This window comes from Pholcus phalangioides, unplaced genomic scaffold (assembly GCF_987345545.1).
Source record: "Pholcus phalangioides strain wild (caught in Gottingen) unplaced genomic scaffold, Ppha-v1.0 ptg000010l_1, whole genome shotgun sequence".
Taxonomy (NCBI): Eukaryota; Metazoa; Arthropoda; class Arachnida; order Araneae; family Pholcidae; genus Pholcus; species Pholcus phalangioides.
Genome location: NW_028301603.1, coordinates 40,442,345 through 40,469,680, shown reverse-complemented (window position 1 = coordinate 40,469,680; position 27,336 = coordinate 40,442,345). Strand labels below are relative to the sequence as shown.

The 27,336-nt window shown below is 37.6% G+C and overlaps 1 protein-coding gene across 1 annotated transcript; it reads right to left on the bottom strand.

Moving 5' to 3' along the window:
* Positions 1-443: 443 nt before the first annotated feature.
* GLS (glutaminase) lies at positions 444-27,336 on the bottom strand. Its single transcript, XM_089238391.1, has 15 exons — positions 26,929-27,336; positions 25,028-25,124; positions 22,173-22,309; positions 18,110-18,239; positions 16,780-16,859; positions 16,489-16,652; positions 11,786-11,856; positions 11,628-11,660; positions 8,796-8,854; positions 8,593-8,710; positions 8,157-8,333; positions 6,027-6,158; positions 5,307-5,461; positions 4,880-5,020; positions 444-4,741 (listed from the first exon to the last, which is right to left on the bottom strand). Exons 1-15 carry the CDS (start codon positions 27,207-27,209, stop codon positions 4,573-4,575), a joined length of 1,944 nt encoding a protein of 647 aa, XP_089094517.1. The 5' UTR covers positions 27,210-27,336; the 3' UTR covers positions 444-4,572.

The following is a 27,336-nucleotide window of genomic DNA, read 5'->3' as shown; positions in this document are numbered from 1 at the left end:
CAAGTTGAAAAACTGTTAATAATCAAACATGCGAATATTTTGATACAAATATCCTACCATAAAAACTTACTAATAAATAAGTATCCAGTTATCACAACTCTAGAAAGGAGGGGAAACACATAAATAACTTAATTTTCAAGAATCTTCAGCAAGTAAAACAACCAAGTGCCGCTAAACAAAGTGAAAACAGTCATGCAAAAATTTCATGAAATGAAAAGAATTTCACATAACATTAACTGCAGGGAATGAAATACAGGGTTTGCACAAATGAATGATGCAATTTTAAAAACGTATATTTTCAAAACTATTAATGTAATATAATCTGTGATACATGAAAATAAAGAAAAGCATTCAAAGTTTTTTCAACATATCTCAATAGATGGCAGTACTTCCGTAGGACAGAGTAACTGAAATTGACTGAACCATTCTTTTGTGTGCATGTGTTCTTTTTTTTTTTCAATTACAAATTCCTAAATGCATGCTGCACAGAAGTAGCGGAAACAATTTTTGCACATTCTAATGCAAAAAACAAAAAACTTCTTCTTTCATTGTCACTATTTTTAATTTCAGTCAATGAGTTCTACGAAAATGCTGCTATCCATTGAGCAATTCTGAAAAAAAAAACTTCGAATGTTTTTCTTTATTTTTATGTATCACAGATTACACTATGTGTAGAGGTGTATACATTAGCATGCATCATTTAATGTAAGCATTCACAACTGATCGTTCAGTAATTTGTACAGTGTTGTGAATGATTCTTGAGCCATTTGAACTGGACCCAATGAGAATTGTTTCTTCAACGAACACAAAAGAAATAAAATAAACACAAAGGAAGTTTGTGTACCCATGTACGTATTAGACCCATTGGACACTGAAAAGGACGGGATACAGCCCACTTCCTATCTCAAGGAGATATCGAAGCATTTCCGAAAGATGGGTATACATCCGGAATTTCATTAAATGAGTATATGTATATAAATATCTATATAAATTTGTATAACAGAATAGCAAGTCCGACTACAAGTATATAAATCCACAAAATGTGATGAAACCTGATCTAAGAATCAAAGTCTAAACAGATATTGTAGCGTCCTTGGCACATCTGGACTCAATAACCAAAGTTCTGTTTGTGACGATCCAACCACGTGGGCTGGATATAAAAAAAGTTGTAGTCGTGTAGTCCATACAAGTATCATGGGCCCCTGGGCCATGTGATTTCACTGAGGCCCTACCTGTTAAATTATAGAAAAACTCAACTACTTCTCATTTTTCTGAGATCCCCAAGCCATGCCCGAGTGGGCCCATGCTTAAGACGGCACTGAGTACAGCGAGAAAACAATGTCATGTTTGCGTCACATAGAGTCCTGGTCCATGTTAAACACCAGACACCCAGGTGTTTAAGCTTATTCTAGGCACACATTTCTATTTCATAAGTATCCTACATCTTAATTCTCCTGGGCAAATAGGAGAATTTCATCATTCCTGAAGCTACATTGGCTAGCTAGCTTGATTATGGGTAACATTGTTTCTGCACGTTCACATGTTTAAGTGTTTATTGCTTCTCTAACAGAAGTTCACCATTTAACGCCATATCATTTTTGTGAATTTCCAGATCTGTACATGGCTGAAAGTTGTAGACTCCCCTTATCAGAGCCACTGCAGGGAGTCACGTTACAAAGTCAGCACGCTTATGTATGCTCACCTTAATAGTTTTGACTATATAAATGTTTAAAATTGTGTCAGCTATTCATTTGTGAAAAAAAAAAAAAAACCAGTATTCCACAAAATATCCTGAATGAACCAGTTCACCAATCAACCACTGCCAAAAATCGCTGTGTACACGTCAGACAAATGGTTTTCTAGTCAAGTAAGTCCTAGCACAGTTAGGTATCACCATAGCTCATATTTTTTGAAGGTAAAATGAATTTAAAACTATTAGTGATAATGATGTACAGTCTGCTACAAAAGTTTAGTCATAGTATGTAGATCACAAGAAACTAAAAGCTAGATGATATAGAAAAAAAACTCTTGAGATGTGTTTACACACATGCAAGGCTACATATATATAGTATCGAATTTTCAAAAATGTAAATAAATATATACAAGGTGTTCCAAAGTACGAAAAACAAGTATATCAAAAGTTTAGGAATGAACATCATTAATTCATTTTATACAAATTAATGACTGTCTGTGATTGGACGATTGCATGCCATATCTGCTATTTAAAAGCAGAATTGCTGATTTCATCCCTAAATCAAAATGTTGAAGTCATTGAAAAACTGAGACAGAGGTTTGTACAGGCCCGTCATTTGGGGGGCGTTGCCCCCTGGTTTTTGAAAATACACTAAAAATGGTATATATATATACAAATATATATGCATATACACACATTGAGTACGTGTTATTTGCCCCCCCCCCCTCCCTGGAAAAAGTTGAAATGACGGTCCTGGGTTTGTCACTCAATTGTAGCAGCTGAAAATAAAAGACAAGGGTGTTAACAACATTTTGAACGCTTTATAACGGTCCAAATGTAATATAGTGAAACCTGCCAAATACGGACATTGTATAAGATGAAAACCTGTCTTAAACAAAATCAAAATATAGTCTGTTCAATAATTAGTGCTTTGACTTGCACATTTATAAAACAGAAATCTGTCTAAAATTGGTTATTATTTCCAGCCTCTTGACATTCCGTCGTACACAGGTTTCATTGCATTTACATTGTGATAGCCAGTACTACAGATATAGATTCCGAGTTAAAATCATGATGTGGAGGACCTTGTACAATGACTCCCATGAGTGGATTGTAAAAATGGCATTTGGTCAGATAAAAATTGACCTCAATCACCAAATTACGAGTCATCAATTCGTCCTCGAAATGAAGGTGTCAACCACATCATTTTAAAGAAAATGGTTGACCCACCATGCCAAAACATCAATCTTCAAAAACAATATGCAATACTTGGCTCATAGGTCCATAAATTTATAAAGAAAAAATAATTATGAAAGTCTGGCATGGTATATACCAGGGCCGCAACTAGATACTTTGTCACCCGGGGCAAGCTAGAATTTTGACACCCCTTGCATGTAGAGGAAGAAGTTAAAGGGTGGATTTGGTGCCCCTTCTGGTTCAGCGCCTAGGACACCAGACCCATCTGCTCTTCTCCCCCCCCCCCCCTCTAGTTGGGACCTCTGAGAATGAGGAGGGAAAAGTTCTATAAAAGAAGGAAGAAATATAGTTCCACAAAAACTGGAAATGTTGTTTTTGTTACCAACCTTCACAAAATCTTATGTGACCAATAAAAAAAATTTCTGTGCACGGCTAATCTGCTACCAAGTAATCCAAAAATTCTACATGTGGCCTTGTGCATATGTAAATAAATCTTTAGAGGTTTTTTGCTGTGCCATCTAGTTTTCTGTTTGTTGCTATTTTCTTACTGTGACTAAACTTATGAAACAGACTGTAAATAAAAATAACATGACAAATAAAATCTTGACTTCCTTTAAAATTATTGCAACAACTTTGGAGAAAATTATCACGAGCTTCCACTTTTCCTCTCTCACAAACACACATGTATTATCGCTTATAAAATCTAAAAATACAAACAATAAGTTCCTGAGGATTAATCATTTGCAAGTAAAATGACTATTGCATAGAGAACATAAATACATATCTCTCTGTGCAATGAAAAATATAAAATAAAAAGTCCTCTTGTAAATGTATAAACACAAAAAATGACTTCTACAAGTAAATAAATACATACGTATAATAATGTTTTGCATAAAACTAGACTAGAGATAAACACAAGGATATATCTCCTTGTGTTTATATATACACACATAATACTTGTGTTATATATATTTATATATAAATAGCGCAAAAAACTGTGTAAGCAAAAAAAAAATATGGAATGTGAAATGAAAAGTTATTATAAATGCTTCAAAGAGATTGAGAATGACAGGCGAAAGTGTTACTCTTAAACCATTGCTACTTATGTTCAAGAGATCTTGTCTAGGTGATGATATCCTCAATGTACCTGATAGGGTACAATAACTTGTCCATTTAAAGCAATGATTTTTTTTCTCTGTGAAATGGAAAGAGCGAGGTAATGCTAATAAATCTTTGCTTCTTCACTCAAACACAAATGTATCAAAATACGATAACGAAGACTCAGAAAATTGTTGACATTTGACCCACAACAAAAACCATTTTCAAGAAGGCACCGACATATCTATTCAAAGCTCTTTATAACCAGAGATCTAATTGATATTTGAAGACTCATAAAGCACATACTAAAAATTCTCTTTGTAAAAATTTCCATCCTTCAACATTCTTCTTGAATACAAAAAACTTCCCCCCCCCCCCCACTTATACGACAGAATCGAATGCTGTAACAAGGAGTCAAATCTAGACGCCCTCTTTGAGCATAAGTAGCATGGTGAATCCTCAAGAATGTGCACATATCAAACATCAACAACATCTCATCTAAGACATTGAGTCCAGTCTCCGTAGGCACTAAAATAACATAACTATGGACATCAAACTACAAATAGTCAAAATTGAAAAATAGTTTATGAATCTTTTGGGTGGATGATTGATATTTTACGAGGGCTCGTCGACTGTTCCGGCATATCAAAGGCTTGCATCTCACCATCCTTCAAAGATTCCCATTTGTCTAGAAACTCAGCGACTTCAACGTGTCCAAAAGCATGGGCTTCATCCAAAGGGGTATGGCCCCACCTTGAAAAAAAAAAGAATTGCTTATGAATCGGTGAAATGATGCTAAAACTTGGTAGAATGTTCAGCCAGTCCAACATTGGGCAGATAAAATTCATTTGCAGATTGAATATTGATACAACAGATCAATAACATGCTTACCTATCTTCAGGTTTATGTTCAACCCCACAAACTTTCAGTAAAAATTCAACACATTCAAGATGTCCTTCAGCTGCAGCGAGGTGAAGGGCAGTGCGTCCATCATAATCACTCTGCCCCATGTCCATCCCAGAAAGATAGTGCCTAAAGATCGTACAACAAATTAAACATGAGATATATTTTTCTCAGCCACATTGTTGGATATTTTGCCTGTTGTGGCCTTTGTATTTGTATAAATTCTATCAAAATCTTATTTTAAAGGAAAAGGCAAAATATGCAATAGTGTGAGAGCTGCAAACTCTCCACCTCTGCAATTACCTTTTGCGCAATGGAAAAAAAAAAAACCTCAGGTTAGAGAATGCCAAGGTGTATAAATTACATAAATGATTTTTTTTTTCATTGTAATCATAATTTACTGGACACCACTGACCTGCGCATGGCTGTGACATCACCACTTGCAGCACTGAAGAGCAAGCCAACAATCTTGAGACCCTTTGTTTCATATTTCTGTCGCCTAGGATCTCTCTTCTGAGTGGTATGACGCAGGTTATCGTAATGATGGAAGTTGAAAACTCTGACAAGTTCCTGAATAATGATATCAAGATCATTCACTTTTTCATTATTGTCAAAATTATAGGTGAAAAAATAATAACAAAAGGTATCAAATCAGAAAAATTTCATAGATATCTGAAAGAAAATACATCCTTGTCATCATAGAATGTTCATCGTGGCAGATCATCAAGTGGATGATATAGAGAGATTCATTATGTTGCCAAGATTTTTTTTCTTCAAAAAAAGGTGAAAATAATTATATTTATCACTTTCCTGTACTATCATGACTACTTCACATGTTGGCATGAATAAAATTTTCTTTCTTTTTTCATGTACCAACAAAATTTTGTGTCAACTTCAAAAAGAAACATTTTGGCAACAATACCAATTATTTCATTCACAGCCAGTCGCTTGGGATTTGTTGAGTCCTAAACAAATGTTTCAAACAACTGATAAAATACAATTGGCACAAACGAAGATCAAAGTCTAAGCCTTACAAGAGTAGAGCAAAATTTTGGATTACTGAGTTATACATGAGTGAGTATGCAAAACATACACACGTAGTACATATACTGTATATGATGTGCACTATACTCACCTCGCAGAACTGCACACCTCGAACAGAATTACCATATGCATCAAGTGGAGGTGACCATAAGCATATGCCCATGACATTGGGCACTACAACCATTGTCGTACCAGACACCCCTGATTTTGCAGGCAGGCCAACCTAAAATTTAAATAATTTTATATACAACGAAAACATTAGAGAACACATTTTTAAGACAATGCGAAATATTACCCTTCAAAGCATGATAAGAAACAAACTCCTATTTTGTATTATGCTTTGATTTATTTTATCATTATTGATTCACAAACACGGCAATAATATCTTAACAATGTAACGAGTGTGCTTGAAATCACACACAGCCTTCATAATAAATATTTTTCGAATGATGCTACAATCAAGAAAGTTTGGCCAACTGAGCTAGTATTGCGTAAGGATTGCTGCAATAATAAATTCTGAAAGAAACCACATTACATTTACCAATGTTATGACAGTGATTCCAGTAGAGGCATTGGAGTACACTGGAGTACATTGGGGCACTACTTCAACTTAGGCCTGAAGGACAATTGCTCCTCACTTGGGGCAGTGCTGTTTTAATGCATCAGGTCACCGGGGCAAGGCACCAGGGCTTCAAAAGAAGAAGGGGCCTCACAAAAATGAGATCTGATCACAATTTTCGAGAATTTGCTGGGTAGGGCATCAGAAAAATCAGTTTGGCCGGGAAACCACAATGCTCTTGAGACGGCCCTGACTTGGGGTCAAGTTCTTGGAGTTTCCTGCACTCACTGATAGGTGGCTTCATTGGAATGGGATTACCTGAATATTTGGGGGTCTGGGAGGTTTATGATAGGCTTAGGTCACATTTTTTTATTCCCAAGACCAGGTAGATGAGAATGTGGGTTAGTAAATGATAACAATAACAGTACTGACAGGGAATTATCCACCTCTGACTTGGATGGCTTTTTGAATGACACTAAATTGCAGGGAAACTTATAATGTGTGCTAATGTACACCAGGAACTTGGGCAATAAGAAAGATTTTTGAGATGTTATGATAGCTGCGGAGAGACCTTGTAGCCATTTACAAAATCTTGGGCAAACGATGGTAATGAATACCTCTTACTCATTACAGGATACTTTTTTCAGAGATAGATCTGGCAGGAAAAGGAGTATAGTCTTGATTTACACGAAATCATGTTTGCAGGTTCGAGAGTGTAACATACAGAGAAGTGATATTGAAACTATATGGGTTGAGCTTGAAAACAAAAAGTGTCATAAGCTTATTGTAGGAGATTGTTATAAACCACAGAAAAAAGATGCAAATTTCATGAGGAAATTTCCTGCATATGTAAGCATAAAAGGGTTGTCCTATTAGGGGATTTAAATTACCTGGGTATTGATTAGGAGAAAATATTGGCTAGAGACCTATGATAAAGGCTTCCTCAAGTTATTGCTCTATAATTTTTTGTATCAGCAGGTATCAGAAGCCACAAGGAGTACTTCCATTTTGGATTTAGTTCTTGCTAGTTCCGAGGATCTTGTTCGAGTAAAAGTATAATTCTTAATAAGTTATTTCTTACAGGGCCATTTCAACTTTTTCCGGGGGGGAGGGGGGCAAAGCACATGTACTCAATGTATGTATATATATATTTGTGTGTGTGTGTGTATATATATATAACATTTTTAATGTATTTTCAAAAGCCAGGGGGGGGGGGGAGCCAATGCCCCCCCCCCTAGATGACAGACCTGATTTCTTAAACAATTAAATAATAAGTAATTTTTTAATAAACACAATGTTTTATTTCATGATATGTATTTTCACACAGAAGACATTAACCAGGTATCACCCCGCCCCACAACTTTAATTTTTACATTAGTGACTTTAGCTAAGGTCAGTGATCACAGCAGATAAATCTGGTTACTAAATTAAGTAGACTATTTTTTTCACAGTCTCAATTTCAGGTAAGAATGTTCTTATTTGTCTTGTCAGTCTGTGTGTATAAATGATAGCTGAATAAAAATATATGAATGCTTTGCTTAATGTATATTTTGCACAAATAAATATTTGTAACAAGTTAGACAGATGATTAACCATATTGTTATAAAGCTGTAATCAAATGTGACAATAGGATAGACACATAGTGACAAGGCTTCGCCTCACCTTGAATGCAAACTGTCCAGAATAATCATACATCCCGCAAGAATGCATCAGAGATAACACATCTCGGACCGAATGAGTGTCGATAACTTGTTGGCCAGTGATAGGACAAATACCCCCATTGGCAAGTGTAGCTGCCATTATGCCGACTGTCTCACAGTTCACTTCAAGGGAGCACAACTGGAACAACATATCCAATAAAGTTATCAATAACATCTTAAATATATTTGAAAAAAAAAACATTTTCAAAACAATCAAAGTTAACTGTGGCACAAGAACACTTTTGTACATAATTTTTTCTGCCATATATCAAGGCTATATTTAAGATGCAATGAAGATCTAAAGTGAGAAGGAAAAAAAATCTACAATGAATTCACATAACTGGTAGCAACATAAACTAGATATTAAATTATTGTTTGCAATCCATGTGAACTCTAACCTGAAAATAAAAGTCCATGGTGTCTTTAAGATTTGCTTTCTCTGGGTAGCACTTGTGCTCTTTCATATAAAAACCTATCGAGTAATTCCTGTCTGCAGCTTCTCGTTCAGAGAGGAACCTAAGACATTCAGTTGTGAATCAGTTTACATTACAAATTAGAAAGAACAACTAAGAAATATAAATATAATTTAAAAATCACTTACGTTGCATTATTGAAGCCAAGATATTCTCCTCCAGCCATGGCTTTATAGTACTGGCATATCTAGGCATGAAATGGGAGAATAAAAACATAATTTTATTTGGTTTATAAAAGTCAGCTATAATGTCCATTGTGGTACAGTAAAACCTCCCAACAACGACACTCGATATAACGATAAATCTCTCTACAACGACACTCGATATAACGATAAATCTCTCTACAACGACACTCAATATAACGATAAATCTCTCTACAACGACACTCAATATAACGATAAATCTCTCTACAACGACACTCGATATAACGATAAATCTCTCTACAACAATAATTTTTCAAGGCTCATTTGGAAGTGCATATAGCCTAATGTTAAACTATCACCTCTCAATAAAACATTAATCCCTTTACAGTGATATTTTTCTTGGCCCACAGAGTAACATTATGTCACGGTTTCACTGTATTTAAAAATGATTTTCTCTCCGGTTAAAGCTCTATAAATAGATACCAGAAAAGGAGGTACATTGGAAGAGAGTTTCTACGTTTTTTATGTTCCCATCCCATTTCCATAAATTAATATTTAAAAAAAATCAGATAAATGAATAGCACGTTAGCTGATTAACTACTATTAAACCATACATGTACCTTGTCCATTAAACTAGTTGATTAACTGCAAAACGGACTTCAACACTAACATGCACACAATCCTTGAAATCAGGGCTGATCTCCTAGGTTAAAAAAGGAATATATTTGAAGCGAGAAAAAGCAACCCACTTGTATTATGCCATATCTTTCTTCCTCTATCACAGTGGGCTAAAAGCATTATTGCCTCTGATGTCTTATGTGGTTGAAAGAGACAATACTCAGCTATACAAAACCGTAAAAAAATTAATCCTGATTCTTTTGGACCGAAAACCATTTTTCTTCCCCTGACACTTCAATTATATCCACTCAAAGAGGTTTGATTGTGCATGACACTTCGGTATGAAGATGAAGAACACGAACATATAAGCACAGAATGCTTCCCATGCAGATAAAATTTAATTTGACAATCTCATTCAATATGAAAAATTTATTAAAGATAAAATAGTATTAAAGATAAAACAGTATTAAGGAGGCTCTATTTTCCTACAAAAATAGTACTTCTGAAATATGAGGGGTTCATGAACATAGTAGACCAAGTCAATTTATCTTTATTATAGATAATAACACATTACAGGCTTTGATAGATAATTAATTTAGTTCAAGTGATGCAAAGGAATTAAATATGTCAAAGTTCAGTTCAAACTATCATTTGTTAGTGCCCTGCTTTTACAAAAACTTTAAGGTGTTATTATCCATAATAAAGTTAAATGGACTTGGCCTACTATGGCTGTGAACCCCTCATATATAAATCTGTGACTCGATCATCAGTAATGGAAGAAATATATTTTAACTTAAAGCACTGCAGAACATATTTCTTATTTCATCAGTAAATTTTATAACTATACTGGCCAATCTGAATTTGTAATCTTCATTAATTTCATCACATCATAACAATCAGATGGGCTGTTGCATAAAATAAACTGCTTGGTGAGATTGGCTGAAAAAGAAAAGACACCCTCAGCCTCTACAGGGATTATTTCATTATCATCATTCACAAGCAATGACCTTATGAAATTAGGGGAGATTTCTCAATGATTTCAACATTTACCTACAGAAACTACTTTAAGCAGTCATCTGGCTATGCCAGAATAGCAGGTCAAAGATTTCCAGCATAATTTAGAAAAGTAATTATTAATTACTTCAATTATTAAATTTGTTTTTGCTGATGATTTTTAAAAACAGTTATGAATATGATGAAATCAGTTTCAATGTACATTAGAACCTAACTATCCATGGGCAGAAAAATTCTAAAATTTTTACAATCTAAAAAGTATTTTAAAAATAATGACTCGCTTAAAAAAGCATTTCCAAGCAAGCAAGTGAACATCTATCGTTGTTTTGTTTTGCGTAAATATGGATGCCCTGCACGATTTATACCGCTCCCCAGCTAGACAAATTAAAGATTAATACAGTGCATGTGTACACATCAATTTCAATTGAACCTATGTTAAAGACTGTTTTTTATTTGATACATAACAAATACTTTTCACAGATAACTACTGTACTTTCATTGCTACCCCTGCAGCATTACACTGTCAATAAGAATTATCTGTTATAAACCAGACCAGGGCCGTAGTGTGCCTTTACAGGGCACAGGAGCAGATTTTTCCTAGGGGCTTTTCTTGAAAGGGGTTCATTATGCAAAATAAGTGAAACTTTTTTGCTCCCCTTTCGCCTTATTTGGCTCAGAGCCCTGGGGCAGTACCTCTGTTGTCCCAGCTTAGTTAGGCCCTGAACCAGACTCATTACAACAGATAACATTAAGGCTACTATCAGTCCATTATAACGAGATTATACTGTATTCATAAAAAAAAATTTAATCAAAAAGTATATTTTATTAGCTTCAAATTTCTAAAAAAAGGATAAAAGAGAAATTAATTGGTCAGATGAACGGTTAATAAAGCTGGTATATTACCATGGTCTGTGCAAAATGTGTGTCCGAATATTATTGATATTTTTGCACTTATATTATTTCATTTATTATTTGTAAATGTGTCTTATACCAGAAAGATGAGAAGATAGAAAAAACAAGTATTTCAATAAGCTAAATTAATGTTATTCAATGAGAAAAAATACACTTCTATCAGTTCAGAATGCTCAAAAAATAGTGCAATTGAAATTTTCATGATTATTCTTCACAGTGGTGTATGTGTACACAAATACCTTTAAATTGAACTTGCCAAAGATTCTGTCTTACCCAATCAAACTTTTCCGATGCCCTCATTTCAGGCTGAAAAAGAAAAGAATTTCATAAATACTATTATTGTAGAACATATTTAAAAAATTACTTTTTTTTTTCCTGTTAGCACTTGAAATAAAATAAATCAATTAAAAAAATATGCTTTATACACACACCTCCACCATGTACAGTAAAAGAGAACATACGACTATAGCTCCAGCATTGACCATTGGATTGTGAGGTTTTTCTGTAAGGAGAATATTACAAAAGAAAAATCACCAGGCTGAAAGAAGAAGTATAAAGGCAGAAAATGACTATTATACCAAGTAATTTATGGACTTTGCCTCGATATCAAACGTGTGCTACATTGTGGGGTAATGAGTTATTTGTTTGGGCATTTTATAAATTATTATAGTAGCATTAGTTATTGGATAAATTTAGTGAAAAATGGAAAATTCAAATGGTAATTTCTTTATTTGCTGATAATTTTAACATAAACAATGAGTATAGTCTACTTGAAAATGATATGAATGTTTCAAAATTAGCATACACACAAACTTTACAAAAATATTGGAGGGCACTGAAAGATATTGAGGGGAACGGTGTCACGAGTGCACCTTACACACACTCTCTTCTCCTCTCGTCTTCTCATAGAGAAACCACACATCATGCATACATACATACATGGGATGTAACACGTGTGCTCTCCTTTCCCTCACCAGGTATTTCTAAGACGCACTTGAGCACCGAATAGGTACGTATTATATAACACAATCACAACTCTGCAGACAGACATTGTGCCTCTGGGCCAATGAAAACCCCTTACAGAAATCAGGCGATTGCCTTTGACCAATAGCAGAGGTTCTTCACCAACCTGGTTTGGGAATATGTCACGAGTGCACCTTACACACACTCTCTTCCCCTCTCGTCTTCTCATAGAGAAACCACACATCATGCATACATACCAGGGTTCATACAAAATTTTCAAAATGAAAAGTAAGGAGTTTTTAAGGACTTTTTAAGGAGCTTCAAGCTGTTTTTAAGGAGTCATGGCAAACTTCATAACTTACAAGTTTTACAGCAAAAAAAGGGGCGGGGCACATATACAAATTTATTTTTAATTTGCAAACAAACTTTCCCTTTTCTCAAAAATATAGATGTAGAAGTGGTTCAAAAATTACAAGTTTTGATTTGTTACCCAGCATCATAAGAATTCATAAAATAATCAATCCACATGAATGCTTTTTGTTGTCATCAAAGTGTTCTAAAAGTATTAGTCAAAAATATAACTCATAACAGCATCACATAAATTATAAAAATTCTAAAAGTGATATTCATTCCCCCTCCAATTATTCAAAATAAAAACCACAGCCGACAAAGATTTTTCTTACAAAATTATTTATATTTGCAGCAACTCTAGTCCCACACACACTTCCAGCACAACTTCCTAGATAGTAAATTGCCCATAGATGGTAATAGACCTTGGTTTGAAAGAAAGCCCCCCCTCCCCCCGGAAATCACTCACTCAAACAATCTGGGAATGTGCCACGGGCCGCTCAATTGAAGTAAGAATTTGCCAGGAGCCACTTGAGGCAGGCCACATTTAGGCCATGTGTTGAGCACATGTATGCTTTAAAATAAGGGGCTGTTCAAGTATTACGTCAGCAAATTTTCAGCAATTTTTGACTCACCCCTCTTGTCAGAAAAAGTCAGCAAAACTCTCACCCTCCCCCTGCCAGCGCTCTGTCCCCTTCCTCCTAATGCTTATTGGTGGAATCTAAATTGGGGGGCTTCCCCCCAGATGATCAAAAATTTATTTTTTTAATCCACAAAATATTTTTTAAAAGAATTGTAAAAATATTTTTTCCAATTTCGAAACAAAATATCTTTATATGTTATTATAATCAATTTTTGTTAATTTCAATGCTATTTGAAGGCTAAGAACCCGAAATTGCTCAAGAAATTCATTGCGACCCTACCTCTCTAAGCCCTTGGTAAGCCTTGACCCGCGGTAAACATTCGGCCTGCGCGGACCAAATGTGGCCCTGGCGTTATGATGTGGCCTGTCCCTAAATCTATTTTTGTAACAATGAACCAAGTGACACATTTACAGATCGCTTAAGTGACTCGTGGCACAATTCCAGACCATTTAAGCGATCTGTGGCACATTAAGCGATCCCTTGAGTGACATGTGACAAAGTTTTAGAGCATTGGTCCTGCCACCAGTGCGGTTCTACATCACTCAAGTTATCCGCGGCACATTCCCAGAATACTTAAGTGATCTGCGGCATAATCACGGATCACTTATATGATGCGCGGCACAGCTCCAGAGCATTTCGATCCTCTAAGTATTTGAAGATCACTAGAGTGGCTCTGTAGCTGTAGGGGACTCAATAGGGAGAATGTTAGTTCAGGTGCCCACAAACTAGTGAAAAGTTTTACTCGTTTTTCGCGCACCGAGTAAGACGCCATTAAGAATATTTCATATTTTTTATAAAGGGTGGTTGATGACATAAGAATCATCGAACCCCCCCCTCCCCTCCACGTCATCAAGTCAGCAAATCGAAAATCCCCCATCCATGCTGACGTAATACTTGAATGACCCCTAACATAAAGATACCCTAAAGTTATTTTCTGAAGGTTAAAAAAAGTGGGTTCAGCTATAGCGGCTGATCGGCTCGTCCTCCCCCTCCCCTCCTGTAAAACCAGACGTGGCTCGGGCTGTCACTTTTAAAAACCGGGTTTTACTAGCAGGTTTTCTATGCTGCGCGCAACGTGAATCACCCAGCGCGACATGCCATCTATTCATCAATATGAAAAGCAGTACGACTGTTTTCCTACAGAGCGCAATACGGCTCACGACAGCACTTTACATCGGGCGTGATTGGCAGACTGCTTCTGGAGGAGTTAAGCGTCGTGTGCCGCGCATTTCAGCGATCTTCCCTTCATTTTCATGTTCTGTCTCTTCCCTTTAAACTGGAGCATGCAGCCGATAGAGTATATGACGCCAGGGTCATATACTATATAGCCGTCCTGAGCCGATGTGCCACGCTTGGAAAACGCAAATGCATAACGCCATTATGTAACTCATTTCTGCCGACACGAAATGATCCAGTTAGGTTCAAGTGGCGCAAAAAGTCTACTCCTAGGAAAACCTGGCTTCAGGGATGAACGCTCGTTACGGGATCCCAGGAGAGAGAAACCCACTGTCTCTCATAGAATCTCTTGTGTGTGGATAGAGCCTGTTCCTCTTTTTTTTTGCCTTTTAATTTACGGCAACCAATCTGCGAAACAGATTCGCTTTCCCCGCTGGACTTCAGTTTTTAGCACTTTAAGGCGCGGCGGCGAAAAGATATGCTTGTCGTCGTCCCTTACTCCAGTGGAACTGAAATTTTTTTTCCTTTCTTCCTTTTCAGTAGCGAGTTGTAATGTGAATAAAACACGTCAAAAAAACTGCGGAAAGCAGTGACATTTTGCGGTTTCTCGGAATTTTTGTAGTGAGATATTGGCTGTAAGGAAATGGGAAGGAGGGATAAAATAGGAACAGCAGGAGAGAATTGCGGTTAAAAAAAAAAACGATTGCGGCGAAAATAGGCAAATAGTAGGAAAAATAGGAAAGCCGCGAGGTCTGCACTCAGTATACTGCGTAATATAGGAGGTTCAAGACATCGTTTCGCCGCATAAGTAAACACTTAAAAAAACTTTCTCACCACTGGGCATGGGGAAATTTTCGGCTACTAGTTCAGCGGAGTGATGTCGTTCTACGGAAAATCGATTTCCAATGCTGACCAGTTTGCGACATAGGCAGGAAAACACGTCAAAACTAGCGATTCGGTAAAAAATCACATTTTTAGAAGCAAGAGCGTATAATCGTATTAATTTACTAAATACGACAAAATCGTAACGGTTGGCAGGTATGCACAACCATTGGATGTTCCAATCCTATCCCCTGCTTTCACATTTCCTATTACAAAGGTAGAGAGCGTTTTTTTTCTCTTTTCTTCCTCTTTATATTCGGGGGAAGCTTCCTCTTTCTTTTTTTTTAGGCAATTGCCTATTTTTCTAGGCAATGCTATTCATCACCATGGGGAATGCCTATTCTAAAGCAAAAAGTAAGGAGTTATAAGGGCCCTTCCAGAGGGAAATGAAAAGTTAGGAGTTTTTAAGGAGTTTGTAAGGATGTGCGAACCCTGCATACATACATGGGATGCAACACGTGTGCTCTCCTTTCCCTCACCAGGTATTTCTAAGACGCACTTGAGCACCGAATAGGTACGTATTACATAACACAATCACAACTCTGCAGACAGACATTGTGCCTCTGGGCCAATGAAAACCCCTTACAGAAATCAGGCGATTGCCTTTGACCAATAGCAGAGGTTCTTCACCAACTTGGTTTGGGAACACACGAGGCTTTTTGCCAGAGAGGTATTGCTGGAGGTTGGACGACAAACATGTCGCGCTTGAAGAGTCGTTAATTTACTCTCTCCCCTAACCCCGGGTCGAGATCCCTCAATGTAGGGGACGCAAGAAACCTTGCCCTGAGATGACGGTGAGTGATTCAAACTATATATATAATTATTGTGTGTTTAATTTGGTGGAGTGAGAGTGTCCATATTGAATGTGAATTGTATCGAGTTTAGTGTAATTCACGGTGTCGAAGTATTTTCAATGAATGAATAAAATTAAATTGTAATTCTCTAATCGGAAAGGTTATTGTTATTTTCGCAATGTCCTGTTCATGATTTTCAAGTAATATATAATATGGAAAATATCGTCAGGATTCTCCAACAACGGTCTCAAGTCCTTAGAATAACACAGAAGACAAATTAATTACTATATTATACTTATTAACAATAGAAAAAATATAAATACTGACTGTTGTAATCAAGGACTAGCTCATTGAACATTCGCCCACTTGGTTCTTGTCCAACATATTGATGAACAATATCAGATCCCAACTCGGTCAAAGCTATTGCGTAATTCATGGGCTTCCCTGATGATTGTATTGTAAATGGTATGTCAGTATCCCCAATAGAACACCTAAAAAAATATGAGACATATTGAAATGGGAATAATTTAATTTATAATCCAAAGATCAGTCATTTTGTTAATAATTCACACCAAGGGACTACAAGTTCAGAGGTGGGACAACAAAGCGGTTGCTCACCTTTGACCATCTACTGTACATATGCTGACTCCCCAATAATCAGGATTGTACTTTGCCAACTGCGGAATATATGAGGCCACCTAAGGGTTTTGAAAAGAATTAAAAACATAAGGGAAATTAACCTATGTTACCAGCACTGCAATATTACAAATATTTTTTATGAATAAACCTGCCTTGAACCTAAAACTCGAAACACCAAAACAATTATGTATCATTCCGTTCATATGCTCTCGATAATGCCTGATTGCACTGAATATAGCTGCAGAAGAAATGAGGGAAAATATACACAAAACATTTCTTGGTCGTTCTGTCATTCACACAACATGTTCCAACATGAACAGATTCATTAGAAACTCCTCAGAGGAATGAGTACAAGGTGCATGTTTGGTTAAGTAGTAGTAGTAGTCTACCATACACATACTACAACAACTAAACTACACATGCCCCTCATCCATATTCCTCTGCAGAACTTCTAACGAATTGGTACAAATACAAAGCCACAACAGGCAAATTGCCCAACGAGGTGGCTGACTTAAGAACATCATGGATACCCGAGCCATTTTTTGGAGGCCCTACCTACTACTGCTACACCACACATGCACCCCGCCCACACATTCCCCCTCCCCGCGGAACCCCCAACGAATCGGTACATGCGGGAATGTACGTGTAGTGAAACCTGACGTGAAGTTTGTTTTTTTTTCTCTGTAATGCTTGTTATGTGTAGTGCTGCCATCTGCCACCAGTTTTTCTAACTATGAGTGAAGTGTTGTGATTGAATGATTTATCGCTGTAGGACTGTTGCTCTCTGTGGCGAGACTTTTTAACATGGAGATTGGCTCACATTTGCGCCTTGAAGTTGGGAACCACAGAAAACCCACTTCAGCCGACCACAACATGTTGGTACATGTTGGAATGTGTGTGATTTTGTTACTTAACATGAAGTGTGTTAATATGCGATGCTTGTTATAGTGCTGACATCTGGTGATTATTTTTCAAATTATGAGTAAAGTGAAATGATTGAATATTTGTAATGTTGTAGACCTGTTTTCTCAGTGGTGAGACTCTTTAAAGGGGAGATTGGCTCACATTTTTGCCTCGAAGATAGGGGAACCACAGAAAACCAACTTCAGCCGACCACACTGCCATATAGCTGGAGGACTGCTCCCAAGTCTTTTGTTTTATGGACAAAAGTCAGAATACTGCTTATTATTAGAGTGCTAGCGAACAAAAATATACAATATGCTCTGATGAAAACACAGAGACAAAAAAGAAAGAAACTAAGTGTAAATATGAAGTCTGAATGAGATATGGTATTGAAGGAATGACTCACTTTTCCTCCGTGATTAACTTTGCATTTCCAATAAAAATCTTCAATGCATTTAACAAAATCGGGAAAGTCTTGTATAACAAAATGGTTTCTAAAAGCTCTGCTGATCAATACAATGTTCTCTTTGATTATGCTGTGCAAAGAAATAAACGAATTTGGGCACATATGATAAGAAGTTTAAAATATATTCAGGACACAAAAATATACCTTGCACAATAGATATACAAAGGTTTTTAACAGCTGGCTAATGTGAATATATATTTTGAGAAGGAGAAAATTCAACTGCCCTTGCGGGGAATCGAACTCACGTTCTTTCACTTTCTGGGTGAACTTTGAATTTGCTCTTTCCAAAATATATCTCTTCACATAAGTCAGCTGTTAAAAACCTTTGTATGGATAGCGGAGAGTGACATCATCCTCTGACATATAGATATACAGTGAAACAGCTAAGTATACCAATACTCAAACAAAAAAAATAAACGCTACATAAAGTTACATTCCACCCCTCTTAATGTGACCACATCTGAACTCTGGGTTTCTGATAACAATAACCAAATGATAAGTACATCTGAAAAAAATCCAGTTTTAAAGTATGGTGACCATATATCCTGTTTGGTTGAACAGGGCGTATGCTAAATGGGTATTGGTAAAATGGGACAAATCTGTTTTTCTTTCTCACACAATTGGTTGCAAAATGTTCAATTGTTAATTTTTTTTTCTATTCCATTCAATAACTGGACATTTTTTCCTTTGAGCTAAAATCTTTCAATTTCGTTATTCAGCCATTGTGTGGCATTAGCATGTATTTGTCTAATATCCTCGAGAAAGTATCCCAGAAAAAGAAACTTTAATCTGGTCAACTGAAAGAAACTGATTAAGAATTGAAGGAAAGGGGTTTTTCCCATCATAAATTTGCCTTCACTATAGGACGATCATTACAAAAGCAGCTACACATGCTGCTATTGATGTCTCTCGCAAATTGGTGATATTAGCACCACCCAAAAATACACTTAGGCGTATAGGTATTTATTCACCATGAAAGATTATATATAGTCAATTATTTCATTACTAAGATTAAGTTGGATGATCTGACCAAGGGTTTGCTGTGTAATTATTGAAATTAGCAATATCAACATTTTCATAAACACTTTCCGTGGTGCAAAATACTAATGATATTACACTGCTGGCCACCCAAATTGCAACACCAAGAAAGACAAGAGATATCGCAACAATATTTATTTTGTAGATAACATGTTGACCAAGCATCAAATGATTAAATTTATAGACTTCTGTGAAGTGTGGTTCCTGCCAAAATCAGTAGCTAGAGTAGCCGCCATTGTTGGAGATCACCGCTGCCACACGCCTCGGCATTGATTCAAAGAGACTTTGGATGTGTTCTTGGGGTACAGCAGACCAAGCAGCTTCCACGCGTTGACAAAGTTGATCTGGTGTGGCAGCTGGGGATGTAATCTGGGTCAATCGTTGAGCAACCATGGACCACATGTTTTCTATCGGCGAAAGATCCGGAGAGCGAGCTGGCCAGGGAAGCAATTCAATCTGGCGATTGACGAAGAACCTTTGGACAATGCGTGCCACGTGTGGTCGCGCATTATCCTGTTGAAATATGGCTGTGGGCAAGCCCTGAAGGTAAGGAAGGACAACTGGCTCCAACACCTCGGAGATGTAGCGCTGGCTTTTTAAAGTACCGGCAATGCGTACTAGAGGAGTGCGAGTGTGATATCCAATACCGCCCCATACCATAATACCCGGTGCAGGACCAGTGTGGCGGTGCATAATGCAGCTGTTCAGCATCCTCTCTCCACGGTGGCTCCAGACTCGAATCCGACCATCGTGGTGTTGCAGACAGAAGCGTGACTCGTCAGTAAAGACAATTTCATTCCATAGTGCCGTCCACATCCTTCTTTCATTGCACCATTGGCGGCGGAGACGTCTGTGGTTCTGCGTCAAGGGTAGACAAAGCAATGGACGTCTTGCAGACAGACCACTCTGCTGTAAACGCCATCGAATGGTACGCGCAGACACTGGATGATGCGGTACAGACTGAATGTGCTGTGCTATGGTTCGTGATGTGGCTGAGCGATCAGTCACTGCCATACGCACAATACGCCTGTCATCACGTGAAGTGGTGCCCTGAGGTGGATGCGATCGAACACGTCGGTCTGTCGTACCCTCCTGCATCCAACGATCACATATCCGCATTACAGTTGTTTAGTTTCGTCCAACACGACTACCAATTTCCCTGAAAGATAATCCACAATCTCGGTAGGCCACTATCCTTCCTCTGTCGAACTCGGATACTTGATCAAAAGATGATCTCTGTTTTTTACGAGGCATAATTGATCGTTTTTTTGAAAAAACCACAAGAAAAACACAATTGCCGTACTTCAAATCGGCGAAATCTCCAAGCCTTAAATAGCGCTTTGAAGTGGCGCCACGGGCGCGCGTGATGTGCGTCTGCGCTGAAATTCTAATCATTTGCATATCTCACCTCCGCTAATGCATATTGTAAATTTCATATTATTTGCATGCTTCCTTCAGGGTGTTGCATTTACGGTGGCCAGCAGTGTAGATACTTTCGGAAGAACAAAAACAGATGGTGAGTTTAGAAATATATTGAAGGTTAGAGAAAAAAAGTCTGATATAAAAAAAATATGTTGTAGCGGTTTCAGAATCTCTTTAAAACATGTTATTATTGAGGGATGTAATATATAGTTAAGGATATCATTGCCTAGAAGAAAATTGTTAGACTGTACGAAATTAAAAACAAGATTTGAAAAAAATATTGTTATAGAGATTTATTGTTGTATCAACTGAAGCATGTCCAGTCCCTTCAATGTCGTACCAAGTATTGATGTTGTAGGAAGGATTCACTGCATAGTATGAAAAATGCTTTTGCATGTAAGTATTCGTTATCACAGAAAATGGGATGAAGTAAACAGAGTGCAATGAGTGAGCCGAGTGGTGCGACAGTACAGGATTCACATCTCTGCATCCCCTGGTACAGTTGATTTCAGGCCCATCATTTGGAGGGGGGGGTGGTCAAGGGGCCGTTGCCTCCCTTGGCTTTTGAAAATAGACTAAAAATGGTAATATATACAAATATATATATAAAATATAAATACATTGAGTATATGTTCTTTGTGCCCCCCACCCCAGAAAAAGTTGAAATGACGTGACCACACCAAATAAAGTGACCACTTTGTTACAACAACTGGTATGATACATCCCAAATACTTCTAAACGTTTTCATTTCCATGTAATGTTTGTTTTGGACAGCATGTTGACAAGTCTTTACCCTCTTTTTTTTCGTTCCAGAGGTATGCACATGGGTACCTCATTTCAAACTGTTCTAAACAATTTTTAATAGTACTTTTTTTTTCAAGTTATAACGTACACATATGTGTGCCTAATGGAAATGGTCATAGTAAAGATATCGGTCCAATTTGATCAAGTAATTAATTTTGAATTTTTTTAAATTCTTTACAAAGGACATTTCGACACATACAAGGCGATTATGATGAAAGTTCCTGTGTACTCTGAGCAGATTTTCTAAAAAATTGCTCATCCAAACAAATAATGCCAATTTTTTTAGGATATTTCAAGGAGACCACAGGAGAGAGATTTATAAAATAAAATTAAAAAATTAAATTTTCAACCACCAGGTGAAAAAGTGGCACTTTTTTATTGTATTTTCCATTTTTCCATAAGTCCATGTAGCGTATATATATATATACCAAGTTTCAATGGAATGTGTCAACCAGAACGGCCGCTATATTGGTCTGAGTAGTTTCAGTATACTGAACACAAATCAATCAGTAAAAAAAAAAAACTTTTATTTTTCAATAGCCAGTTTTGGTTCAGGTCGAAAGAAGTTACAACATACATCAGCTGTATAATTATAAAGAATATAATGTGTTGTTTATGAGTGCATTAAAAAGCTGGTATAAACAGTAGTTTCTCGCCTTCCCAAAGAACAAATGGGCATGGAAAAGCTAAATTATTTGGAGCAAACTCAAAGAGAACCAGAGTAAAAAAAAAATCTCACCTCTTGAAACTCTCCCGATCTAAATTCAGTGCATCTGGGGAGCCAATATCTTGCTTTTCTTTATGGATGACTCTAAGCTTCGTCATCATTTCTTTCAGTCTAGGATCGCTCTTCCTCAACCCGGTTGAAGACAAGGCCTGAAATCACCATGATACTTAATTAAAACAAAAAAAATTTAAGGATGATCCACAATACAGTGAAACTTTGGTTAATGAGCTTAATTTTTTGCATGAACATGCTCATTATCTGAATTGTTTGTATATCAGATCAAACTGGTTTATAGGACATAATGTAAACAGGGATGATTCATTCCACAAATTATTCGCGCACATAAAATTGACTGATAGAAACGGCATTCGATCAATAATAGAACATAAGAATAAAAAATAAATAATACACACAAGACAATAACCTTATAATAAAACAATACAATAACACCATAAATAAACATACAATGTGATAATGTTTACAAATCAAGCCCTCTAAACAATGAGAGTGAAGAGGACTATCGTTTAGGACGATTCACTGGCTCGCTGTTGCCTGTTCATTTGTGAGACTTTGAAAAAGAACCTATCCAGTAACACTTGCTTTCGCCTCTTTTTTAGTATTTCTCGGAAATTGGATTGTCATTGGAGATTCATTACTCGCATACTGCTACAGCTTTATTTGGCTGGTTCTTTTCTACGAAATTTTACACAGACTCTCATTCATCTCTCTGATCAAGTGGCACATTTATGATTCCGTCTGTGGGTTAAATAAATTTTGCTGCCCTTCTCTCTTGGTGGCTTTATTTTCTTGACGACTAATTCCCCAGATTTTCCACCACAGGCCATAGCCCGCTCAGCCCCTGTAAATATGCCTCTGTCGCTGAGTCACTCTTTTTGTCATTCACATGCTTACATACCTAATGCTCAGTTGATCACTCACATTTTTGCGCACGATGTTGGTCATTCACATGCTTGTGTACTCTCAATCACTCCCATGCTCACACACTCACACATACTTGTCTACTCTTTTGATCGCTTCCATGTTCTCACATTCTCTAGGTCACCATTTTGGTCATTCACTGACCTGGTCCCTCACTCTCTAGGTCGCTTCTCTGGTCATTCCCATGCCTGCACGTACTCTAGGCCCCACTCTTTTGTCCACTCATATGCTAACACACTGTCTACAGGTCACTCGTTTGGCATTTGGGCATTCAATGACCTAGTTCCTCGCTGTTTACGCAGAGGTAGATCTATAGTTTTTACCTTCTGGGGAAGGGGAGGCGGCTACACAAATTTTGTGACCCCATTCATTCCTCAAATTTTCCACCCCATTGAAACTTGTCACCCTGGACTTTAGACCATTAAGCCCCATCCCCTGTAAATATGCCACTGTCTCTGATCTGATTTGAAATGAAGGCCTTCTCAACTCCTCAGATGAGATATCATCCATAAGCTATTGCTATTGTATTCAAAGGAGATCCACCAGTTCTTCTACAGTACGAATGTGAGCCGGTTTCCCACTTGAAAAAGTCTCTCCGCTGAGAGCAGGCAGACCAACAACACGATACTAACATAATATGAAAATTCAAGCGTTTCCATATTTACTTCAGAAAATGGAAGACAGGTGGCAGCACAAACACAAAACAAGAGCAACTCGACAACATAAATGCATTAGGGCCACACATACACTCAGAACACACATACGTGTCGATTGGTTAAAAATTCACAGAAGAATGTGTACGAGGTGCATGTACGGTTGAGTAGTTCATCTAAGGCCAACTCCTTTCCATGTTCTGTAACTAGTTCTTGAAGTTCATCCTCATTCAACTCCAGTCCCATGGCCATGATCTTTTCCCTTCTTTCACAATCCCTTCGGCAAATGGTGGTTCACGTTCATGAGTTAGACCCTCAGGAATGTTGATTAATGCAATAATCACACAATTTTCTTCCAAGCGGAATTTTTGAGTGACATACGTGCGGTTGCAATGCTACATCTAGTTTCATATCGTTAACAGCAATGCTCACACCTGTGATCATTTTTTGAGAACTGGAGAACGTAGCGGAGATTACACCCACAATTACATGGTAAATGCATAGATGAAAGCAAAAAACCATCGGCTCCGTTGTGATAACATCAAACTAAATAAAGAAAGCCTAAAATTTTTGCTCAAAATGTGAATCATTGCTCGTTATCCTAGTCAAAATTTGTTCAAAACTTTTGTGATGCCTTATGTGAATGGATCGTTAACCAAATCACTAGTTAACCAAAATGAATGAATACCTGAACTCTGCTGCCTGACTCATCTTGTTGCTGAGATTTGTTCCAGCCCAGCTTCGTGCCAGAGCTCGGAGCAAAGGTGAGCCCCACAGAGGCTTATATTTTGAATAATATATCAAAATTTGAAGGTGTTAGTTTTGTTACTATCTTGATCTGGATCTGTCAAGTCCCCATTTTGAATCACAGAGAAGCTGCGGCCTTCAGAAGAGGTTTCATTATGACCTTACCTGCACTGACGATCTCTGCCGCAGATGCGGGTGAAAGTTCGAGTATAAAAATGAAATTATACCATATTACAACCCTGACCGTTTTAATAACCTACTATCTCGAACTTTGAAGATCGGAGTGATTTACTTGAGCTTCGGTTTAAGAATCACGCAAAGAAAGTTACAGGGGATTAATACCTAAATTTTCAGGCAACTTTAGGATTTGTAAAACCCTGATATAGATCACATAGCCCCTGTGCCATTGTAAACCCAATAATTTACAAGTTGTTATGCCAAAGTCGAGTAACAGTTACAGAATTCAGACATTAAGCAACGTGATCAGGATTTGCCAAGCTCCAAATAAAGACAATGAAATATACTCACAGCCAAAAACTTTCCCACTGATACAGTATCGTCCGCGTTCTTGAACATGTCAAACAGAACATCGTCAACATTTTTCTCTGTAATGGCAGGACTCTCACTGTAAAGATAGAAAAAAATTGGAGAAAATTATTGTTTACTCTTGTCTTATTAGTTTCAGTTAATGGGGGATGGTATTCGCCCAATTTTTTGTAGAACTTCAGTTATGAAGTTCTACAAAAAATTGGGCGAAACCAGTCGTAGATCTATGTGGGGGGGGGGGGTGAAGCAAAATGTGATGATTCATGAAATTGATTAAACTTCTATATCATAACATTGCATTGAATTTCAATCAATCCATTGATAATTACATGTACCAACGTTTTGATTAACCCTAGAATACTAACTCTACGTCTCAGAGGCATAGAGGTGTAGGCAGTTGACATGTGGTTTTTATCAGCTTTTTGTTTTTATTTAGTATTTTAGGGTCAAATAACCAATTAAAGAGAACTTTGATTTAAAAAAACCGGAAAGAAAACTGTCTCTCCTGGAAAATATACGACAAAATACAGAGAATGTAAGGTCACCACATTCACAGATTAATTTTTAACAATTCATAAGATCATCCCCCCCCCCCCCAACAGCAAGCTCTGGGTTCGCCCATGCGGTTAACAAGTGTGACTTTGGTTCGAGAAAATCCCTGGACTATATTACAGTCAAATCAATATTAATATTCTGATCCATCCGCAAATTGGAAGGTTGGCAACCTTTTTTGGCCGAGGGTCAAAATCAACCAAAATGTGTGTATTGAGAAGACTTCATATACCCGAATATAATTAAACTTTATTTTGGGAACCCAAGCAGGGCAGGTCACTTGAAATTATGAAATGGATTACTTGGTGACCCTCGGGTCATAGGTTGCCGAGGCCTGGATTAGTCCATTCCTTCCTTTACTTATAGGAGGAAGAAAAGGTGTAAACTCATAGCTGTAGGCTATATCAGTATTATGGAGACAAGAAAACCATTGGGGGGGGGGGGCAGGGTTGCCCAGGTACCCTCCCCCCTCCCAAAAGCAGAATGTTTTGTATTGTTCTGCAATGAGCCGCCTCCAAATGTTCTGCAGTAAAAATTCCCCATAATAGTTTTTTCTACATTTTTCTTTAAATTATTCTAGATTTCGGGACATTCTGCTTTGGGGGCAGGTGCCTGTATCCGAAACCTAGGGAGACATTCAAGTATTACGTCATCATCGGGGGGTGGAGGGGGTTTCAAATTTGCTGACTTTTGATGACAAGGGGGGAGGGGGGTTTGATGGTTGCTTACGTCATCAACCACCCCTTTTTGAAGATACAGGATATTCTAAGCTGCTGACGAAATTTTGCTGACGGGGGGGGGGGGGCAAAAATAGCTGAAAATATGCTTATGTAATACTTGAATGCCCCCTAGTGCAAATGACCCTGGATAAACCTAGCGGAAATGAAACTAACTATGCGTGAGACGTTGGCATTACACAGGTGTTTCGATGCAACACATAACGTTGGGAATAAAAGGTATACCACATATAGGGAACTAACTGTTTCATCGTAATTCTGTTGATTTAGCTAAATCAGCATTACGCCGTTTTGGCGATGTGATGACATTTTTTTTTTTCGTTTGGCAAGAAACACATCCAAAAGCACGACTCCGTTTCAGTTTTGGCGACTTTTCGGGCATTTTTCTCACCAAAGAAAAAAATTGCTAAAAAGGATATTATAGCTGCTCCCGGTGATAGGCCTGTGATTCCCTACCCACCACACTCCAATGTATATTGCTACTGAAATGCCTCGAGATGGGGGGGGGAGTTGTGCCCCTGGATGATCACGTGTCCCAAGGGTGCCCCGCGGTACAGTGTATATATAGGATATACTGTGATGGGCTTATATTACCTTAGGCTTATGTTGCTGTTTTTCACCTTGGGCTTGCCCTCCGTGACCGATTGCGAGAACTCCTCGAACGGCATGAAGATGCGATTGACGAACGACGACCCGTACTTGGACGAGTGAACGGACCTCTCATGATTGACGACGACCCACCGGCGATGTAACGAGATACGACGACGACTAGCGGCGATGCATCGGTGGTCGGCGGTTACTCGGTGACGGATGCCGGTCGCATCTTTTCTCCCCCGGAATAATAATCTAAGAAGATGTGCTCGGCTAGTTTGCATTAAAATACCTTGAGGCACCGAATACCTTATCTTAAACGCCTTCAAATTATTACAATGATTGTTATTTCCTTATTTAAATAATTGACAAGCTTTTGTATGATCCCGTCAAGGAGAAAAACAATTTCAG